The sequence below is a fragment of the Haliaeetus albicilla genome, chromosome 3, assembly GCF_947461875.1.
Source record: "Haliaeetus albicilla chromosome 3, bHalAlb1.1, whole genome shotgun sequence".
NCBI lineage: Eukaryota > Metazoa > Chordata > Aves > Accipitriformes > Accipitridae > Haliaeetus > Haliaeetus albicilla.
In genome coordinates, this window is record NC_091485.1 from 45,818,745 (window position 1) to 45,838,395 (window position 19,651).

The 19,651-nt window shown below is 39.0% G+C and overlaps 1 protein-coding gene across 2 annotated transcripts in view; it reads right to left on the minus strand.

Annotated features, from left to right (window-relative positions):
- Positions 1-19,651, minus strand: part of ZNF704 (zinc finger protein 704) — a 95,363-nt gene that overhangs the window by 55,439 nt on the left and 20,273 nt on the right. Inside the window, exon 2 of one of the 2 annotated variants that reach the window (XM_069779567.1) lies at positions 18,941-19,143. In XM_069779567.1, the coding sequence (XP_069635668.1) occupies positions 18,941-19,143 (203 nt within the window). Of the gene's footprint in view, positions 1-18,940; positions 19,189-19,651 lie in introns of both variants that reach the window. The other variant, XM_069779565.1, reaches the window with a different exon arrangement.

The following is a 19,651-nucleotide window of genomic DNA, read 5'->3' on the forward strand; positions in this document are numbered from 1 at the left end:
GCTCACTGCAGGCACTGCCTCCTCCTCTTCCCCAGGTATCACCCAAACCTCAGTGACAACAATCCTAGAATGACCATTTACTTAATAGGTGATTGGTAACAATTATTTGTGAATCACAAACTCATCTCAAAGTTTAAAAGGTAGCCCACCTTTTTAAGCTCCCCTAAAAAACCTCTCAAACAAATTCACTTTGGCCCAAACATCTGTGAGTTTGGGTTTGACCCAGAGGGACAGGCAGGTTGTTTATCTGGAGCATTTTAGCTAAATCTGTTCAGCAGTTTGAGCATTACATCTATAAAAACAAACCATTTTTTGACATATGTTATACTAAAAAATTTTATGTGCATATAAAATCTGCAATGACTGAATGTGACCTACTCTGTCTCAAAGATCTCGTTGAGAATAAACACGTTTGCAAGAAAACAGTGAAGTCTGAGCTCCCACCTTCCTCCTATGAGCACACAAGAAGGCTTTTCAAAGGCTATCGAGAGTCAGGTGTAGAAAGTGGCCAGCCCATCATACTCCTCAGAGGTGATCAGCTGCATGTTCCCCCAGCAGGACTGCTTGCACCTCATTTCTGTAATGCATTTCAGTTACAATACACAGTGCTAATTTAGACAGCTGAAAGTCTCTGGCAGCTGTAACCTCTTCTACAAGCACCATCAGACTCTAAACATTATCAATGTCCACAGGTGTTTCCTTTGTTATTTGTTATTTAATTAAAACAAACAAACTAGATGTAATTAATCATTGGAGCTAAGAGATTATGTGGAGTCTGCTTCCCTTGAGGTTTTCCTCAGGAGCTGGAGTGACATGGGAGCCTAAGTCCCATTTTTAGTAATTCTTCATGAGGCTTAGGTTGATAAGCGTGTAACTGCTGAAAACACAGTACAGGTGCTTTGAATTACTTTCTAGTAGCAAAGGAGTCACCCAGCTCATTCCTGTGGCCTGAGCTGTAGAGAACATCAAACTCATGAACATGTGTCTTCTTACCTGAAAAATCTTCCTTTCTTCTGCTATTTACTTTTATATTTTGGGTAAGTGAGGTATAAGGGTTGGTATCACAGACACTGAGCTCTTCATAAGGTAAGCTACAAAAAAAAGAATTATGGATGCTTTTATTCTTCTTTTAGATCTCTACTGCTGTGAAACACACTCTTCTGTTTGAAGACCAGCCTAACTACAAAATCCGCTTTAAACCAGATGAAAAAATAAAAATCTCAGTTCTTCATCCCCAGACCACTATTAAAATTTGCTGTTTAACACCTCATCTGGACTGATCAGAGACTGGCAATAACCTAAAACTGCTAGTGCAGCAGGACGGATAGCTGGAATCCACTATCAAGGCCAACAACTCTGTTGTGTCCATCTAGACAATTCACTTACCCCAACATTTTCAGAAAGCAGATGAATCCCAGTTTGACAAACTCATGCACAGGTCTCACTGCAAAGTGTCCCGGACAACTGCATTACATTACTTGAGTTAATCACCGAAAGACAAAAGGTTTTAAATAAATAAATGACATTTTAAGAACACATGTTTTTGACCATCCTTTGAATCCAAACATGAGAACAGAAAAAGCATTTTAAGATCTAAAAGAAAATATGGGCTGCTTTTTTTTTTTTTTTTTTTTTTTTTTTAAGGCTATTAGGCATACAGGGCAAGAACGAAACAGATCTTTTATAAGAGGAGGTGTAAGCTTTTATATGGAGTAGAAAGTATTTTGCTTTGGGTTTGGATCAGAGGTTTTTCCCTATTTTTCAACTCAACTTTGAGGCAAGATTTCGAATGAGAGACCTCAGATAGGAAGTATAAATGGGGCATAAAAGTTAGAAACAGAAGCTGGCTGTTGGGTGTCAGAAGAAGGAGGAGGGCAGGGCTGGCAGTGAGGAAATCTCCACTTCTAATCTGGTACAGCCCCTACCTTGATGGGCAGCCACTTCCTCCTGCTGTATCACTTCTTGAACATCTTTAAAGCAGTTTTGCTTACTGTTCTCTGTTATTTTAGAACATGTTAGTGTCTGTACAGCAATGAATCATAAAAATGCTGTACTAAGCATTATTATTTTTATTGTCAGCAGAGTTGCTATCCTGCACGCATTGAAGTGGACTTGATAAATTTTGAAGGTATCACCATGTAACTAATTCTTTTTTTATCCCCCAAATAAATTGTCATTTCCCTGTGCACACATGAAGTTCAGTTATAAAGCAGAAAGCATCTTCTCTTCTAAATTATACAGCACACCAATAAGATGCACTACAGTACGTAAGTACATAACAGTGCACACACATGGACGAGGGAAAGTACAGGGGAAACCATTCGTATCAAATGTAGTTAGCAAAACAGCCATTCTCAGAGTGATTAATTTTTGGATTCCATGTGTTTCAACTGGATGATGCACCGGAAAACACTCAGTAGGAAACAGTCCTTCACTTTTAACAGAGGGTCAACTGTTCAACCATCCCCAGGTCTAACTTCAACCTAATTCCCACAGAAAACAATTAAAGTATCCTTGGGAGGGGAAGGGAAAATAAAAAAGACCTCTGAGACTCATCTAAACCACAGACTTTTTGAATTCCTGTTCACAAGGCTCTACAGATAGGCATATATATTTTATATATACTATGCAAAAATATATACTTATACAAAATGAATGCTTCATCACCACTGTTTTGCAATCTGGAGTTTGTCAAAAGCTATCTAGTGCATCACTATTCAAACGAATAGTAATCAAATTTCAAAGCCGCACGGATGGATGGTTGCCAGCCTCCCCCCGCCTCCTTTAGAGCATAAACAAAGGCATCTGCTTTATACCTGCTGTAAACAAACGGCACTCAAAGCACCGAATCCTCAAACCAAGTCTCCGTACCTCCAGTGGCACTCTGCTGTTGGGAGCCTACGTACATTTTGGGGAGCACAGAGGGAAGGAGATGCGGGCAGAAGGAGCAGCTGAAGTATATTAAACATCATAAAAAAAGAGACGACTCAGTTTAAATTGCAAAGCTAGCAGTGGCGATAAGACTTGCTTTTATAAGGGAACAATAGATATGCCTTCTCTAAACTAGTTTTAGTGCCATCCTTCAGTGGACAAAAGTGGCATTTCTGGGCTTCCAGCCATGCATGAACTACAGCAGATTGGGTCGGGTCCAATGCTGAGCCCATACGATGCATTAATGTGGAAAATATTACTCTCCCTTTCCCAGAAAACAAATGCTGGATTCAGTTTTCAGAACCTGTTACTTCTATTACCACATGAAAACGCCAGCAGTGTCACCCAATTATTCTACTCACTAACTTCACAGAGGTACTCGACCAGCTGTGGAGCTCCTCTCACCTTCTTCATCAATATTTTACCTTCTATGTTAAAATTGGAGAATAGAGACAGAGGGGAAAGAAATAATAATAAAGCCACAGAAAATGTTGATGCTTAAAGGGCACAATCCACAAATTCCTCATGAGCAACACAGAAGCCACAGGCACCTTCGGTTCCTGCTTGTGACATGGTCAAGGGTTTCTGCCACTGTGCGTCTCTGCTGACCGGCGTCAGCCCCCTTCCCATCCCACCCTGTCCCATCCCATTCCATCCCATCCCCAAACCGACCCCCAGTTCCCCAGAGGGTGCCTCAATCCCTTGCCCTCAGCAAGAGACCAGAGCCTGAACATCTGTGCCACCATGAAATGGGATACTCACCCATGGGATGTTAATTTTCAACTTTATTCATGCAAGCCATATTAAATAGCAATTGGATAAAAGGTGTCCCTTCCTCTCACCAAAAAGAGACCGTCTTCCACTATATAAAATGATGGAGGAGAAAATAAAGGCAGGGGGTATATTGTTCTCCATGCCAACTGGGGAACAGGGAAGAAGCAATGGATGTAAAATGCAACAAGGGAGGTTTTAGCTGTAACTGGAAAAAATTCTAGTCCTTCTGAACGATGACCTGTCAATAGGTACCAACTTGTAAGAACAGATTAGACAAACAGTTATCAAAAGGGATACATACAACTGATCTTGCTGGGGGGCAAGTGAAGACATATATGACACGTGGAGGACCTTCCACCTGTATTTTTGCTGTTCCAATGCTATAAACCAAAATAGGCCAATATCTATCAGATCTTCTAAACACATCTCTGAGGCAACAGTATTTAAGCTACCAGTATAATAAGTGAGCAATTATTTGGCATAGATGATGATACAGGAAATCTGGCAATACACCAGAAATAAAACACGCAGTCATGCATCTTCTAAAAGATAGAGTTTGGGAAAGTATTCAGCATATTTTTTAAACAGAACATGGTATGAGTTTAAGGTTGTTAAAATCTGTTCAAATATTTTCCATTAAAACAACAGCAATTCTATCAACAAGACAAGGCTCTGAGGTAATGACAGCATATCCAGTTTTCCCATCAAGATAAACTCTAACATAAAATAAGAATTTAGTCTATGTACATACATACACAGATGTTTCAAAGAAATAAATAAATCTTTACCAACCACAGCATAGCCTTCTGTAACATCTTTTATAAATCCCACAACTTTTTCTATGCATGTTGGGTACTGCAGATGATGGTCAGACCTTGTTTTCATTGAAATCAGTTAGGGAAGATGTATGGCAGCAGAGCCAATTCGCTTCAGCGGAGCTACACTAGTCGCAAGAGCAGCCCATTGCATGTGCAGCTTGGCATTGCTCACTCCATCGCCAGTTCTTTTCCTCTAGAGGTAGCTGCCCTACTGAGTAATGAAGAAAGCTTTCTGATAGCTTAAAAGGGCCTGGTTTTGTATGCAGGGAGGAACCAAGGTACCCTCAACCCCGTAAAACATAGTTTCCATTACAGGTACCCACTCAAGTTTGTGCAGAACTGGCAGAATGGGGTAAAATACTCCTATGAACAGGCTCCTGTAATGGTCTAGAGATAACTATGCACATTTTGGGCTCAAGTATAGTGTAAACAAAAAACTACTCATTAGACTTAGCAATACATACTGACAAAACTGGTTTAGGAACAGAGAAAATTAGCCACCTGCTTATAATGGTTGTTTTCTGGGCTTTTTGTTGTCTACCTTTTACTTGGCTTGTGGGTTTTTGGTTTGGGGTTTTTTGTTTGGTTGGTTTTGTCTGGGTTTTTTTAGGGGTCTTTTTGTTCTGCTTGTTTGCTTGTTGTTTTTAAACTGGAAAGATAAGCTTCTTCAAAGTTTAGCGTTTTCTTTAGGTTGTACTGTTGACAGAAATTGTTAACAATTTGTCCATCATTGCTTATATAAAGAAAATAATGTGCATGTTGTTTGTGGCCTCACCACAGGCATTACTCAGCAAATCTTAATTATCCTGTTGGTGATTTACTGTTGTATAGAAACATATCCTAGCATGTATACACATCTGCCCTTGCTTATGAAAATGTTACTTTTGGCTAGATCACAGAAGTGAAGATACTTACCACCAAGCAAAGCAGACTCTGAACTTCAGTCTGTTGTCCACTGTACCCCCCATCCCAAACAAATATTGGATATAATCAGCTTATACAACAAATCTTGATAACTTCACAAAAATAGTAGTGAAAAAATGACAATTGGGCTCACTTGTTTGGTTAGCTAGATTTGCTTTCTCCCAGCTACTTCCTTACCTCCGTGAGCCTGCACTGCTCTCAGGAGCCTTCCTTCCCAATGTGGTAGGGCAGGCAAAGTTTACTTGGATATTTTCCAGGCACACAAATACACTCAGTGCATAATATGAGAACAGGAGCTTTTAACCATGTAATTCCTTAATTCAGCACAATACAATTTATCCAAAACATTGTTTATAGAATACATCACAGAATCAGGAGGAGAGAGTAATTTCAGATTATTTGGAAGTATATCTTTTGGAGAGGAAGAAAAATGTGTTCCTCATTGGAACTGAAGGGAAGGTTTTAGAAGTCCAACTGTGAAAAATGTAAAGTATTTGAAAGAAGGTGAGGTTTGGAGAGTCGCTGGTGTTTTTTAAGGGATGGCTAGAGCAGAGGCATACCCACAGAAGAAACAGCATGAGGAGAACAAGTGGGAGGAAGAGAATATGCAGCAATAGATGGGTAGGTAGGAGGCTGTACAGTACAGTGAGTCAAGAAGAGATTTTACAACGCAGGAGGGCAATGTAGGCCAGATGCTTTGTAAGTTCCCATGCCATCAAGGGATACATTTAGCTTGGACAAACTTTAATTTAAAAAAAATAGGTAAGAAAGGCAGAAACGCATAGAATGGCTTAATATTTGCCGCTCGATGTAGGGATGGACAGAAGGACAGGCTGTTTCCAGTTTTGAAGTCTGACTAAAGATTTTATCTTCCATATTTCCTGTTTCTGATAGATTTGATAGCAGGTAAATAAGCCATACTTCTAGGACCACAGAGAGGCAAATAACGATAGAGCCAACAGGACTTTAAAAAGCACAGATGGCACTGAAGGACTGTGATGAATCAGAGCTCCTTTATGAGGGCTGTATTTTACCAGACACATAAAATAAAAACTAGCTGGGAGCCAGGGTCTCCTCCGCTGTACCCGAGCAGTCCCCTCCATCTCAGGGGGATTTCATGAGTGAAACAAGGACAGCATCTACTGCTGCAGAGGCTCAGCTGCAACTATGCAGAGCTCCTCCTCAATTGAGACCTCAATTCTTGTCCTGCAGAAGGAAGCCTCAGCCCTGCTGGGTAGCGCTGGTACACGGGACATCTACTGACCCCTCATGGTTTCTTTCACAGCAACTACATTTTTCCCTGGCTCATATATCCAACTCCCTACTGCAGATATGCTGCCTCTCCAATTCCTGTGCCATAATAATGACAGGCAAACTCAATTAATACTGTGAACAGTTTGGATGTCTGCAAAACAGGTTGCCAAAAAAAAAAAATTCCCAAGAAAAAAGAAAAAAAAAAAACACCCAAAGATAACTAAGAACATTTGCTGCATAATGTAATTCAAAGCTTCTATCTGTAGGACCAATACAAGCCATATTTATTAATGTTACACATTATGTCTTAAATTAAGATGTGAAAGCTTGGGTTTGCACTGCTTTAATGTTAATGATTTATTATAAGTATAGTACATATCTAGTTTATTTTGGTAAGATCCATATTATACATTCAATGTAGATTTTCTCTCCAAGCTTCTTACTCAGATCAAAACATAATAAAATGACAAAATTCCCCTGCACATATTTGCTTCAGAGATTAGCAAGAGATAGTAATGTATCTTCCTTTGTAATACTTTGAATTTCTGTCAACATCATCATAAAATTTATACCACAAAATATAAATAAGTGTAACCACAAGCCTTTTTATGTGACATGTTTTAAAGGGCTTTCAACATCGATTAGATTTTTACTATTGCTGTTGTTATTAATCCTGTGATCTAAAAGTACTCTAGCTAGGTACTGAAGTAGAAACACTAGTTTAGAAAGGTTAAATATCAGCAAGGTATTTCTCAGGATATTACAGATGAGCGCACAAGTATGTCAAACAAACACATGCTTACCCTCTGATTATATATATGTATGTATATACACATAAAAATAATATTTAATAGCTACTCTGCACTTACGATGAGAATTACACATCTGTAATCTTGGAGCCAAGGGCTAAGTGAACCCTATAAAAGCAACCGCCATTATGTAAAATAAACTAAGCAACCCTGAGAAGCAAGAGATAGCACAAACATGCCCTATGCTAGTAGCCCCACTATCACCAATTTAGAGAGGAGAGGGAAGAGGGAAGGCCAAATAATTTAATCCAAGAGGACATCAACAAAACAAAGGTCCATGACTTCAGGATGCAGTTCTCAGAAGTTAACAAGCTAGGAAAAAGCAGCCAAAATATACTTTCTAAATCACTGGCACAGACTTATCAGGAAGTAGCATCAAACCTTTTTTCACAGATGCTTTTCCTTAGAAAGAAATATCAAAATAGGCTCAGCACATACATCCTTTTCATCACCTTTTCCCTCCTCACCCAGCCAGGCAAGCCGTTGGATGCACCGTGCTTCCCGCTCCATATGGTGAGTGGCACTGTGTGTGTGTATATGGGAAAGCCCTAAATGCCTTTTTTTAAACCTTACTTCAACTGCCTGCCTCAGCTTCAAGGGAGGAACCAATCAGACATTCACAGTGAAAACAAAAGAGATGATCCAAATTAAGATAAAGGGGAAAAGCGGACAGACACAGCAGGGAGCTTAAGTTTGGGAGCACGTTATGGGATGAAGAATGTCCTTCATATACAAAATTAAGTACAAGACTATAAAGTATTTTAACCAGCGTTTTCCGGGGGAAAGCATTACCTACACATAGGTTTTACTTCATTATAAAGCTGACCATAATGACAGTACTTCTGCTGCTGGTGGAAGTATCACCCGCTGTCCCTCCTCAAAGAAATGGCCAAGACATTAAGTTTTGGGTAACACACCAAATCAGATGAGGAGCAACAGTATTACATTATAAGAATAACTTATTAAAAGCATCAATTGGCTATTGATTCCATTTACCATCTGGAATACTGCTGTTACTAAAAACATCCATATGTCAACACAGTAAGCGCCCTCAATGCAGTATGCCAATGTTGATGCTGCAGAGGACAACTATTTCCACAGGACAACACAGCTCAGGAGTCCAGCCACATGTGGGCTTCTGGAATGCTCCTGGAGAGAAGGAAGGACAACTCTCAGATACCTATAATGTATAATTACAGAAAAGAAACACTCTGCTGCTGTATTCTGGCAATGTTATTCTACACTTTTTCCCTCAGTTCCCCAAAGAGGCTATTTTGAAGATGTGGTTATCAAACAAACCATTTCACATACACAGCAACTAACAGTGAATGTTTTTATCCCAAAAATGAGAACAAAGTTATGTTTCTAAATGTTGGTTCTATACAAAGTGTAAACATACATTTGCTTGAGAACGTCAAATATTTTTAGCAAAATGTCCCATCTCATTTCATCTTTTATTCTATGGATGGATGGAAGAGCCAAGGTACTTCGGGATATACTTTCTCTGCTGGGACCACTAATAGCAGAAGTTCATATTTCACGCACAGCTGCCTCCTGGTCCACTGAAGATGCTACTACCTCTGTTCCGTTCATGGGGTAGCAAGCACAGACGGCCCGAGGTCACTTGTCAGACACAGTATCAGATCACCTGCAGGAATTGCTGTGGCAAAATTTAAAATACAGACCCGTGCAAAATCACAAAACTCCTTACATAGTGAGTTCGACAAGCGTACTTGAAGAACAAAAACTATTTTTTATTGTTGGCTCAAGAAAACTGTGAACTAGTCATTCAGTATGTATTAAAAATACATTGAACACAGCAGGTTAATTCTTGCAAGCTGCCAAAAAGCAGCCATTCAGCCACGTATGGAGCTAGGCTTTCTGTAGGGAACAAAAGCTACACTGCAAGTCACATGCAGTACATGTCCAGTGCAATACACTGCCATCGAGTGCTTCATTAACAAAGTCAAAGGATATTTTATTTGGAAAGACTAGCAACTTAGCAAAAATTGTAGCTGCTTCATGCAGACCTTGTGTATCTAGCAACAGTTCTCTTCCACCGTTTTCCCTAAATGATCAGGGAGTAAAAATGAAAGAGTTGGAGCTTTTATTAAACTGTGCAAGTTACCAAAACCATAAGAAGGTGTGGTTCTGCTTCAAATAAAAGTAACCCATTGGAAAAATCTAATTTACGTACATATCCTAATCTAGATATTGATATTTCAAAGTGATTAAGTGCTCCATCCTTTGACAACACTCCTGTTATCACAAAAACTGAAGCAGTAATAGGCAGAACAGGTATCTGAGGCCTATATACCACCATATAATAGAGATTAGAAAATCTGTTTTACAGAAATTAATAACAGGCATCTTAAAATAGCCCTTCATCTATACAAACCAATTACACACTTTATGTACCACATAAAAAAAATTGGGTTAGATGAGTTTCATTGTAGTGTTGCTGTCCTACAGATACAAACAAAACACTTAAAAACCCTTGTACACATAACGCAAGCATATTACTATAAATGGAGAAAAGTCACACTTTCTACCTCCTCTTTTTTTTAAATGTTTTCATGGAGATGATGCTAAAGGAGTTAAGACAGAAATTTCTAAAAATATTTTACAAACAACAATCAGAGATACAACTTCTCTCAGAAAGGCAGGCTTCGTGTCTTTGCTGACCTCGATGATAAAACATCAGATACCACTGCATAAACTAGAATATTTTAATTTTATAGCATTTAAATAAAATTATAGCTATGAACATAGCTATGATGTATGTAATCCATGTAACCATATACATGGTAGCCCATTCTTGCACATTTCACAGATACACAAGTTAAAAACTACGTACCCATTGACTTTTTCTTTTTCTCAGCACAGATGGCATTTCAAGAGGAATTTTTTTTGTGCCACAGTTAACACAAACCACAAAGAAATTACTCTTATTGAATATTGCCTGCTGTTGAAGAGTGTTTTGAAATTACACTCCATTTTTTAAGGGAACTGAAGAGCTGAGAACAAGCCGTGCATTCACATCAGTGGCTAACAGATAAAGCAGCAATGCTGACTGAATGCAGCACTTCAAGAAGCAGCGCCTAATGGTCACTGCAGATTAAGGACACATTTTTCCTCTACGCCACATTAGAGAATTCATTGAAATTTGCCTGGTAATGAGATCATTGTCCGTTGGCAACTTCCATCACACAGATAAAATTATTTAGCCTTTTGTCTTGGCTACCAGCGAAAGAAGATTTTAAAGAGAAGTAGTTTACTTCTATAGATGAAGACAAATCTTTCTCAGCAGTGTTTTGAATATGGGATTTTCTACAGAAATGGGAAACTTATTTATATGCATATATATACATATGTGTGTGCATATGTATGCATACACGCACAAGCAAAATCTTTTGAAAATAATAATTACCTAAAATAATACAGACTCCAATATCAGGCAGTAGGACAACTTAGCATTACCACATTTAACTGCACAATCAAATTTTTACACTTTTATTTTTCACTGGCATTTCATTCCCTGGGAACACCATTGCAAGTCTACAGTTAAAAAACTGGACAATAACACTGGCCAAAAATCCAGATGGTTAAAGACACCAGCTGGTGTTAGAAGTTCCCCTTCCTAATATTAATACTACTGCACAGACCAGAAGACAGGGTGAAATTTGAAAATTATGGAAACCCAGGAACAATGAACTAAGAGGTCCATGTGATGACCAGGTTCTACAAAAAGCCCCACCAAACAGAAAGCCATTTATTCATTAGAAGTAAACTTCATCCGCTTTCTTGGTAGGTCCATCATCCTTAAATCGCATCCTGCTCTCACAGGATCAAGTATAGTAAGCCAGGCTCAAAGACCACAACCACATGTAGCTGCCATTATACCAAATTGTGTGAAAATCACTATCAAATGCAAAATGAGTAAAGAACAGAAAAAGCACTTTGCTTTATTAATGAGATTCATATTCCCTCTGCTTTGTACGTTACTGGGGGAAAAAAAAAAAAACTCAAGAGTAATGTTAACTCATCCAAAATTCACACTTTAACAAGAATATTATGTTGGCAAAATCCTGCTGGATAGGCCAGCCAGCATATCTAAGACTGGTGATGAAAGAATAAATTGTGCTAGTCACATAACTGGTTCCTCTACAAGCTGCAACTGATTGAACAAGATTGTTGTGGGGATGTCAGTAATACAGTTAAGCACGAGGCAACTCGAAACTCTCAGATATGCACACAGTATAACACAAAAGAGAAAAATGGGGCAACTGACAAAAATCCACTGAAAAATAAGGATACATTATGCACACTTTCAGAGTAAATTTTTTCTACAGCAGGGGATGTTACACCTTTTTCAACAAATGATCCTAATCCAACATATCGCTGTTGCTCTCTGGCAGTGGGGACTTCTGAATGCTAATGCCCGAGTCTGTATCACCCAGCTATGAAATCCAACCTTATTTATAGCAAGCTCAACCACTCCTATGGTCCGTGACCCTTTGAATGGGACAGTCCTACTGAGTGTGTCCTCTGTTCCCGAGCGCTCTCGAGACTTGATCCATCTCACCACTTCAAAGGTGATTTTTCAACAGTTTGCAAGCTGTCACAAATGCTATCATCTGTCTCAGCATCGTGAGAAGCTGATTCAGCTATCGTGGCAACAAACACTACGCACACCCAGGCAAGTAATCTGGAAGATGACGGGCCACTTAAATGAGAAAGGTGACTTTTGGAGTTCTGGTTTGGCTCTGCGGTAGCTACCTGCAGAGTTTTCATTTGCAATTTAACCTACACTTTTCAAAAAAGTTTCTGCTACACTGCTTTTGCATGCTGCAGGCAGATCAGAGGCATCTAGAGCTTAAAGCACATATACAGTCCTTCTAGAACGCAAAGAAAATTTAGTATTAGAGAACAGTATCAAGAAATATATAGGTTTTTACTTCAAAATGTGCTAACAGACCGATTCTCTGATTGCTCTTTGGATAAGCCTCTTTTTCCCATTAACAGTTAGATCCTAGAAGGCACCACACCTTTTAGCAGCAGACCATGACGAGCAGTTTACCATCAATATTAAACATAATCAAGCTCTAATGACTGCTTGGGTAAAATCCAATCAAGCTGCACACATATTTAACTAAAGAAGTCTAGCAAAACAAAGCAACAATTTATTACTTCAATAATTAGCTGGTGTGGATATTTGGAGAAACTGCTTTTAAACGCACGGTATTGCCATCTACCAACATTTTTACAGAAGCCCTGAAATACGTGAATAACTCTGGGAGTAATTCTCATTACATAAAACCCAACCACATTTTCAAAGTTTCTAACTGTCATGGATGCACAGAAAATGAAGCGTAAGAAACAGCAGCACTCAACCTATAGGATGGTGAAAAAACTTGGAGAAAAGTGCTTCTGGGCTAGAAGGAAAGCTAGAGAGCTCAGAAGCTCGCAGAGCTACAGTCAGTAAATCTGAAGCACAGCCTGGTTTCTTGGCCTTTTGTTTTCATCCAATTTGACTGAAAAGCCTCAGCAGCCAACAAATAGTTGATGCCCTCTGAAGCTGCTCCATCAATCCCCTCTGCCAAAACTGTGAGAGATACGGGAAAGGAGCTCCCCCAAGGAGAACTGAGAAGCCTTCTAAAACAGATGAAGAAGAATAACAGAAGACAATCTCTGAATAAACACCACCTCTGGATAAACAGAAAAGCACAACTTGATCATCAGGTTCTTCCCTCTGCAAGCAGATTGGGAAGTCCTCCTAGTGAGGATATCATAGTTAAGCAGATACTGCTTTTGATCTTGCAGTCAGGCTCCTGGAGAGTTTTGGCTATGAAAATATGCAAATGTTTCCAGTGAAATGCACAGTGCATAATCAATCACGCCCAGCAGGCCTTACAGATCAACAACACATTCACTAATCAGAAGGCTGCCCAGAGCTACGATCCTGGAGAGACCAGGCAAGAAAATCATTTAGGGATGAAAATGCAGCACTGCCTATACTGTTTCTTTATAATGATGGTCAGAAAACACAGCTAAAGTTCATTTTGCCCCAGTTTTCCGTAGCTATTCTAGAAGGACCTACAGAGGCAACGGGGGTGAGAACTCCTAGAGACATTTCATTTACTTTATTTCAATGATTTCGCATATTCTTTCATTAAATTATAAACTAATTAGTAGATAAAGTATAGGTACATGAATAAAAATTAATTTCGCAGTAATTGAGCAACTATTTTTTTATATGAAAGAAACAGAAGATAGCAAAATCCAATATATTATTATCATGGCAAATGTCACTGTTTAATAGCAGTGAACCAGAAGGGCACAGGAACTAGAAGGTTTTATTGCACAGTAGCTATTTTCACAGTATAGGAAGTGCTTAAGCAGCTGAGGTTTAGCTTTGGCTTGTCCTTTAAGAGCACAAACTTAAGGCAGAAAAAGGCAGTTAGAAAGTTTATATTTCTTCTGTTTTTTTAGAGAAGATAGGATACAGGAGGACTGGGGAAAAGGAGGATGATGTGGCAAGGGGATAATAACAAATTTCACAGTATTTTGATGTTATCTAGCAAGAGGCTAACAAAAGCAAAACTGTTCAAACACTCCCACCCATCAGAGGGGTAGGAGCGATGCCTGCCTAGTTCCTTCTTTGACTCTCTTAACCTTCCGGATGTTTCCAGTTACTCCTTTCTGGGACACCAGAAAGGACACCACTTCTGACTAATGCATGTAAATTTTGAAGGGTTTCCAGCTACAGCTGGTCAAAACACTTCTGTCTAAAAGGACCTTTAACCCCATCACTATTTCCAGACATTTATTCTCACATTTTACTCAAAAAAGGAAACTTCACCCCTTGCTCTCCGTTGCCCGCCCTTCCATCCTCATGCTCCAAGAGGCAGAAGCCATTCCCCGTGTGCCTGACCTGCACTGGGTCCCTACATCATGACTCAAACCCACCATATCAGCAGCCCAGGCTTCTTCTCATCTTTCTTGTTGACTTGCTTTGGGAGTAAGTATGCATTACTGTAAGTAACTGATGAAAATACAAATGAGCAAAAAGGCTCTGTCAACTTCCACGCCACTGCCCACTGGGGACATCATCTTTGATTACATCTGCCCTCTACAGATGTAGCTGCCTCAAACACTGGTAGACCTGTGCTTGCTTCTGCCCACAAGACAAGGCGAACAGTCCCTCAGTGACACCGCTCTCTTTTTAGAAAATGACCTTTCACTACTCAGATCCTAGGGATCTGGGCTGTGTTTGATCACTCATGTTTGAACTGGAGGTCAATCTAAAGTGTATTCTCTTCCGTTGTACAGATAACAACTCAATTCTGAGATAACTGCAGTTTGTTATAGTTGAGTGGTCAGACCCCTTCCTCCAAGACAGCAGTCCTTTATGCACCAAAACTACCAATAAATTTAAACTTTAAAGGTAAAGTAAGGAATTCAAATTTCCTTATTATATTAAATAATTCATCTACTCAAGCTGAACAGTTTCATTTATGCTCATCTGAGTTTCAGAAGTAGGAAAGCTACTTAACTCATATAAATTTTGTTCAAAATGACCAAATGAAGAAATCTGAAAAGGGAAAGACTTAATGCTGTTAACCTCTCATTTCATTTTTGCATTCCAAAACAAAAAAATCAGTAAGTAGTAGTTATGGTCTCCTCCTATTTTAATCCAAAAGACACTTCCAGTACAGCACGTAACGTAGAAAGGTCTGCAGTATTTTTGCAAGATGAAATAGCAAATGTAAACAATGAACTTTAAAATTTAATTTCATTACAATATTAAAATTCTCCTGCATGCAATAAAATATTTATTTCAGGTCTGCTACATTTAGGCTGACACTATTACTTCGAAGAGCTGCCCTGTGAAGCACCTTGAATATGCCAGGACTTTGATGGTTAAGACACCTCCCTTGTACACCACAAACCCTAGTTCAGGTCCTTGCTCCAAATACAACAAAAAAAGAACCTGAACCCACAACCCTCCACGCTCCAGGCAAGTGTGTAACTGTTGGGCTATCAGTTAGATCTAATTAGCCCAACAGTTACGTACTTGCCTGGAGCGTGGAAGGTGTGGGTTCAGGTTCTTTTGTTAATTAATTAGATCTACCCCTTCTTTCCAGATTTCATTAACAAACACAATTCTGAAGTGTCCACGATTTCCATTAGTTTCCCATTTTCCTAAATGTGCGCGTGAGACAGCCACCAGCCACCACACAGCTCTACAGTTCCATCTACTGTAATTTCATTGCACCTGAGTACCAATCACCTGAAATATCAGGGACTCAGTTAAGATATTTTCACATTTCTAAAATTTCAGAGTCTATTAAGTAATAACGAAAGCCCTGCGGCTGAATGCCTCAGAAGCAACAATTATTATGCTGGTGTTTTCTGAGCTGTCAGTTATTTTGGATACAATACCTCACAAAGATTTTCATTCTTACTCATTGAGATCCTTAAAAACAGGAAAATGGGATGGACTTTGTTTCATTTTGTGGTCAAAGTGAAGTATACTTATCCACGTTACCAGCTCTTTTGCACACACTTTTTCAGAGCTTTTACAGAGATACTCATATGCCCTCATTAATAAGGATTCTGCAGTATGATAAACTTCTGTCTCAAAATCCCTTACATATTTTCCTGAGTTTTCCTGAGTAGGATACAGCAAATTTTAACATTACCCTCTACCTTGGCAACTGAAGTAAAGTGGGTAACCTTCTCAGCTCCACTAAGGTTTAAAAAAAAAAAAAAAAAAAAAGCAAGCTTCATTTCCATAGCATTTTTCTGCTTCAAAATGACAGCTGAAAGTTTTTTGAAAAGAGGGATTATGTAGCAATAAGAAACTGAAGATCATATTAAACTCCTTCTTTCTCCCATGCATTTGTAAACATCATCTGATCAATTCAAGATTACCCTTCACAACTGGATACAACACATCATCTGTGAAGGCAAAGAAAGCAAGCTGCAAAGGTGGATGGACGTTCTCACCAGAGGAGAGGACAGTCGACCCAACAAGTCCTGGCAGGAGGAGAACAGAGAAGGAATTCACCGTTGGGGAACACGCAACTCTACCAGCACAGTCCTAGACAGAAGACTGGAAGGGACTTACAAAGAGGCAGGAGAACATCAAATGCCTAGACTCTCACTTCTCAGAGAATATGACTTAAGAGATCAAACCATGCTGAAGGGGAAGAGAGATGTGGCATTCCCCTCAATACAACAACAAGTATTTAGTAAGATCTCCAAGCAAAGCTTTTAGCGCTCATCCTGTTCCGTGTGGACAAATGGTGCAATAAATCACCTCACATTTAAAGGGAAACTTAAACTTGTCCTCAAAACTGTAGCAATAGTGGCTGAGATGTTTATTATCATACTACCAAATTTAAACTCTAGGTTTGTTTTCTACTTTGTTCTCTAATTCTGCTAATGTAGCACCGCTCAACCTGCATGACTGAAAACATGCAACAAGATATGATCATTTATCTGTTCACAGCAAAACACAGGAACAATGAACAGTTTTAGAAGATACCTTTGCAAATGAACATATTTCCTATCATCTTAAGCATCTTGTGCTCACAACTGGTGTCACAATTAGTCTTAAGGTGGCATTAAAGATGTTTATTCACTCTCTTCCACCTTGTTGGGGAAAAAATGTCCATCCCTCCAAGGACGGATATCTTGCAGTTACAGAAAAGGGAGCCCGACTCCTCCTTCAGGTGGATTATCTGCATGAAGCCACACAAAGAGGCACTTAAATCCTGTACCTTGGCTGCCTGAATTGTAAAATGAAAATGCTAACACATGGTTTGAGCAGGAGGTTGGACTAGGTGACTTCCTGAGGTCCCTGCTGACCTCCATTTTCTGATGATCCTATATGCTTTGAGAGACATAAGCATGAATGAGAAGGGCACTCAGCCATTACAGGGTTGATTACTGGTGAAAATCTCAAATAAGTATCCTAACATTTTCAAGCTTTTAATGCATAGCTTTTTACTAGATATGTGTGTATGGGGGGAAATCCTGTCAAAATGCTCGTGAACTTTGCAGTTTTCACAAGCGTCATCTATGAGAGCCAGAGGAAAATGACAGTCATCCTGTTCTGGATGATGTGGCAGAACCTGCTGGTTTATGTTGGCTTTTAGAAAGCAAACAAATAAAAAAACAACAAAACATCCAGTTTGACTACATATTTTTTAAGTGGCACTATAAACTTGGAAGGTGTTTCACTGGATATTATGTGCAATTGAATTTATCAGGCAGGTTAAGGAAAAAATCTTTGCAGACAGACTGATGCCAACATGAAATCACAAACAATAAAAAGAAAAAGCACTTGTCATCTCACAATGCAGAATATCCAATTTGTTGTCAGTTTTTCACCATTGATACAAGTGCGTGTTTAGCATTACTGGATATGTTTCTTTTATAATAATGTTCAGCATTTCCTAGAGGAGTCATTCCCTTTCCCTCTCAAAGTGAAGTCCCTCCCCAAAGTTCAAGGTTCTAGACTCTGTATTTTCAAGCCCCTTCTCTTTAAATCACTAGCCAGTAAGAAATTCTCGGTTTCTCCTTCTCTTACTATTATTCCACTTAAATAGCAGGAAGGAAGAAAATCAACAAATAAACCCTGAATTTCTTGCTGTGATATACATCAAGTCTCAGATATAGAACAATTATTTTTCTCAAAATAATTCCCTAGAAATAGTTTATAATTAAAAGTGTAACTGCCCAGATGCGAATGCTGAAGACGCAAACATTTATGTGCATTCACAACAGATCCTCAAGGGACAACAAACTAAAAAGCAATACCAAAATCCCCAAATCCACGTTTTGTACAAATTTTATTTCTCTGCCTTGGCTTTTCCTCACTACTTTTTTCTATTAATTAATTTCATAGACCACATTATGATTCAGCTCTATACCTATCCAGGGATATAACAGAACATAAGATACTACATCCTCACTATGCAGCGTAAGTCACTGCATGAGTATAAAGCGGCTGCAGGTATCACAGTAAAAAAAACCCAAAACAACAAACCAAACAAACAATTGCTAGCAGGTAAGATGACTCTGCATCTAATTTAGAAGATTACTTCTCAGGGTAAAGCTGGGTCAACAATCTCTTCCTGTTAAGACACGTCCTCTTCTGGGAGTACCTCAGTTGCAGCATGTCAGAAAAGCAAAAACATTGCAAAAGCAATACAAAGTCCTACGCTGCAGATAGTCCCAGTTTCTGCTACCAGCGTTTTCAACTTTCTAGCAGATCTCTCAAGTAGTGGAGTTGTAATTGACTTTGGACTGCTTAGAGACAAATACTAGTCTTATCAGTTCATTATACTGCTTACCAAATTTGCCTCTAATATCAAAAGCTTAAAACAAAACACCACAAAACCTGCCAACTTTCCTTACCTTGCTGGAGGCACATCAATATTTGAAGAAACAACCTTGCGCTTCTGTTCCAGAAGACAAACAGAGCGAGTGTTTTCCTTTTCATACTCATGAGCTCTGTTTGGTTTTTTGGTCTCTGCTGTTTTTAAATCTTCCTCCTTTGTGGTGAACAGGAGAAACTGTTGGTCTGGCAGTTTTTGACTGATGTCACTTTTTACATCGTCCTGTTGAAATGCAGAGAAGGTCATTTCACGCTTGATGCTGGCTGCCTGTAAAATTAAAAGCAATTATTAAATTTTCATCTAATTCTCCTAAAATGTAAGGGGGAGAATCCAATACCCACAGGCATTTACTTCTAATTAGTTCTTTGAAACAGAGAATACCATTTCTTTGCCCTTCATAAAGTCTGAAACTGCCATTAATTTCTCAACAGTGTTGAAGACTATCCAGGAAAATAAGCAATTCTTGACCATTTGATGAAGCACTCAGTTACCTCTTAATGCTAAATCAAAAAGGTATGTGAATTGGAGTATCAGAAACGACAGCATACACACATGTATTTAATGTAGATACACCTGCACTGCATAACTACGCAAAAGAAATCCTAGCTGCCCTCCTCCTAAAATTCAGGAAAAAAGGCAGAATTTATCCAGATAAAAGGCAACCAAGAAATCAAAGGCTTCTGACAGTCACTTACTGGGTTCTTTAACAGTTGTATTTGTAAAGAGGGTT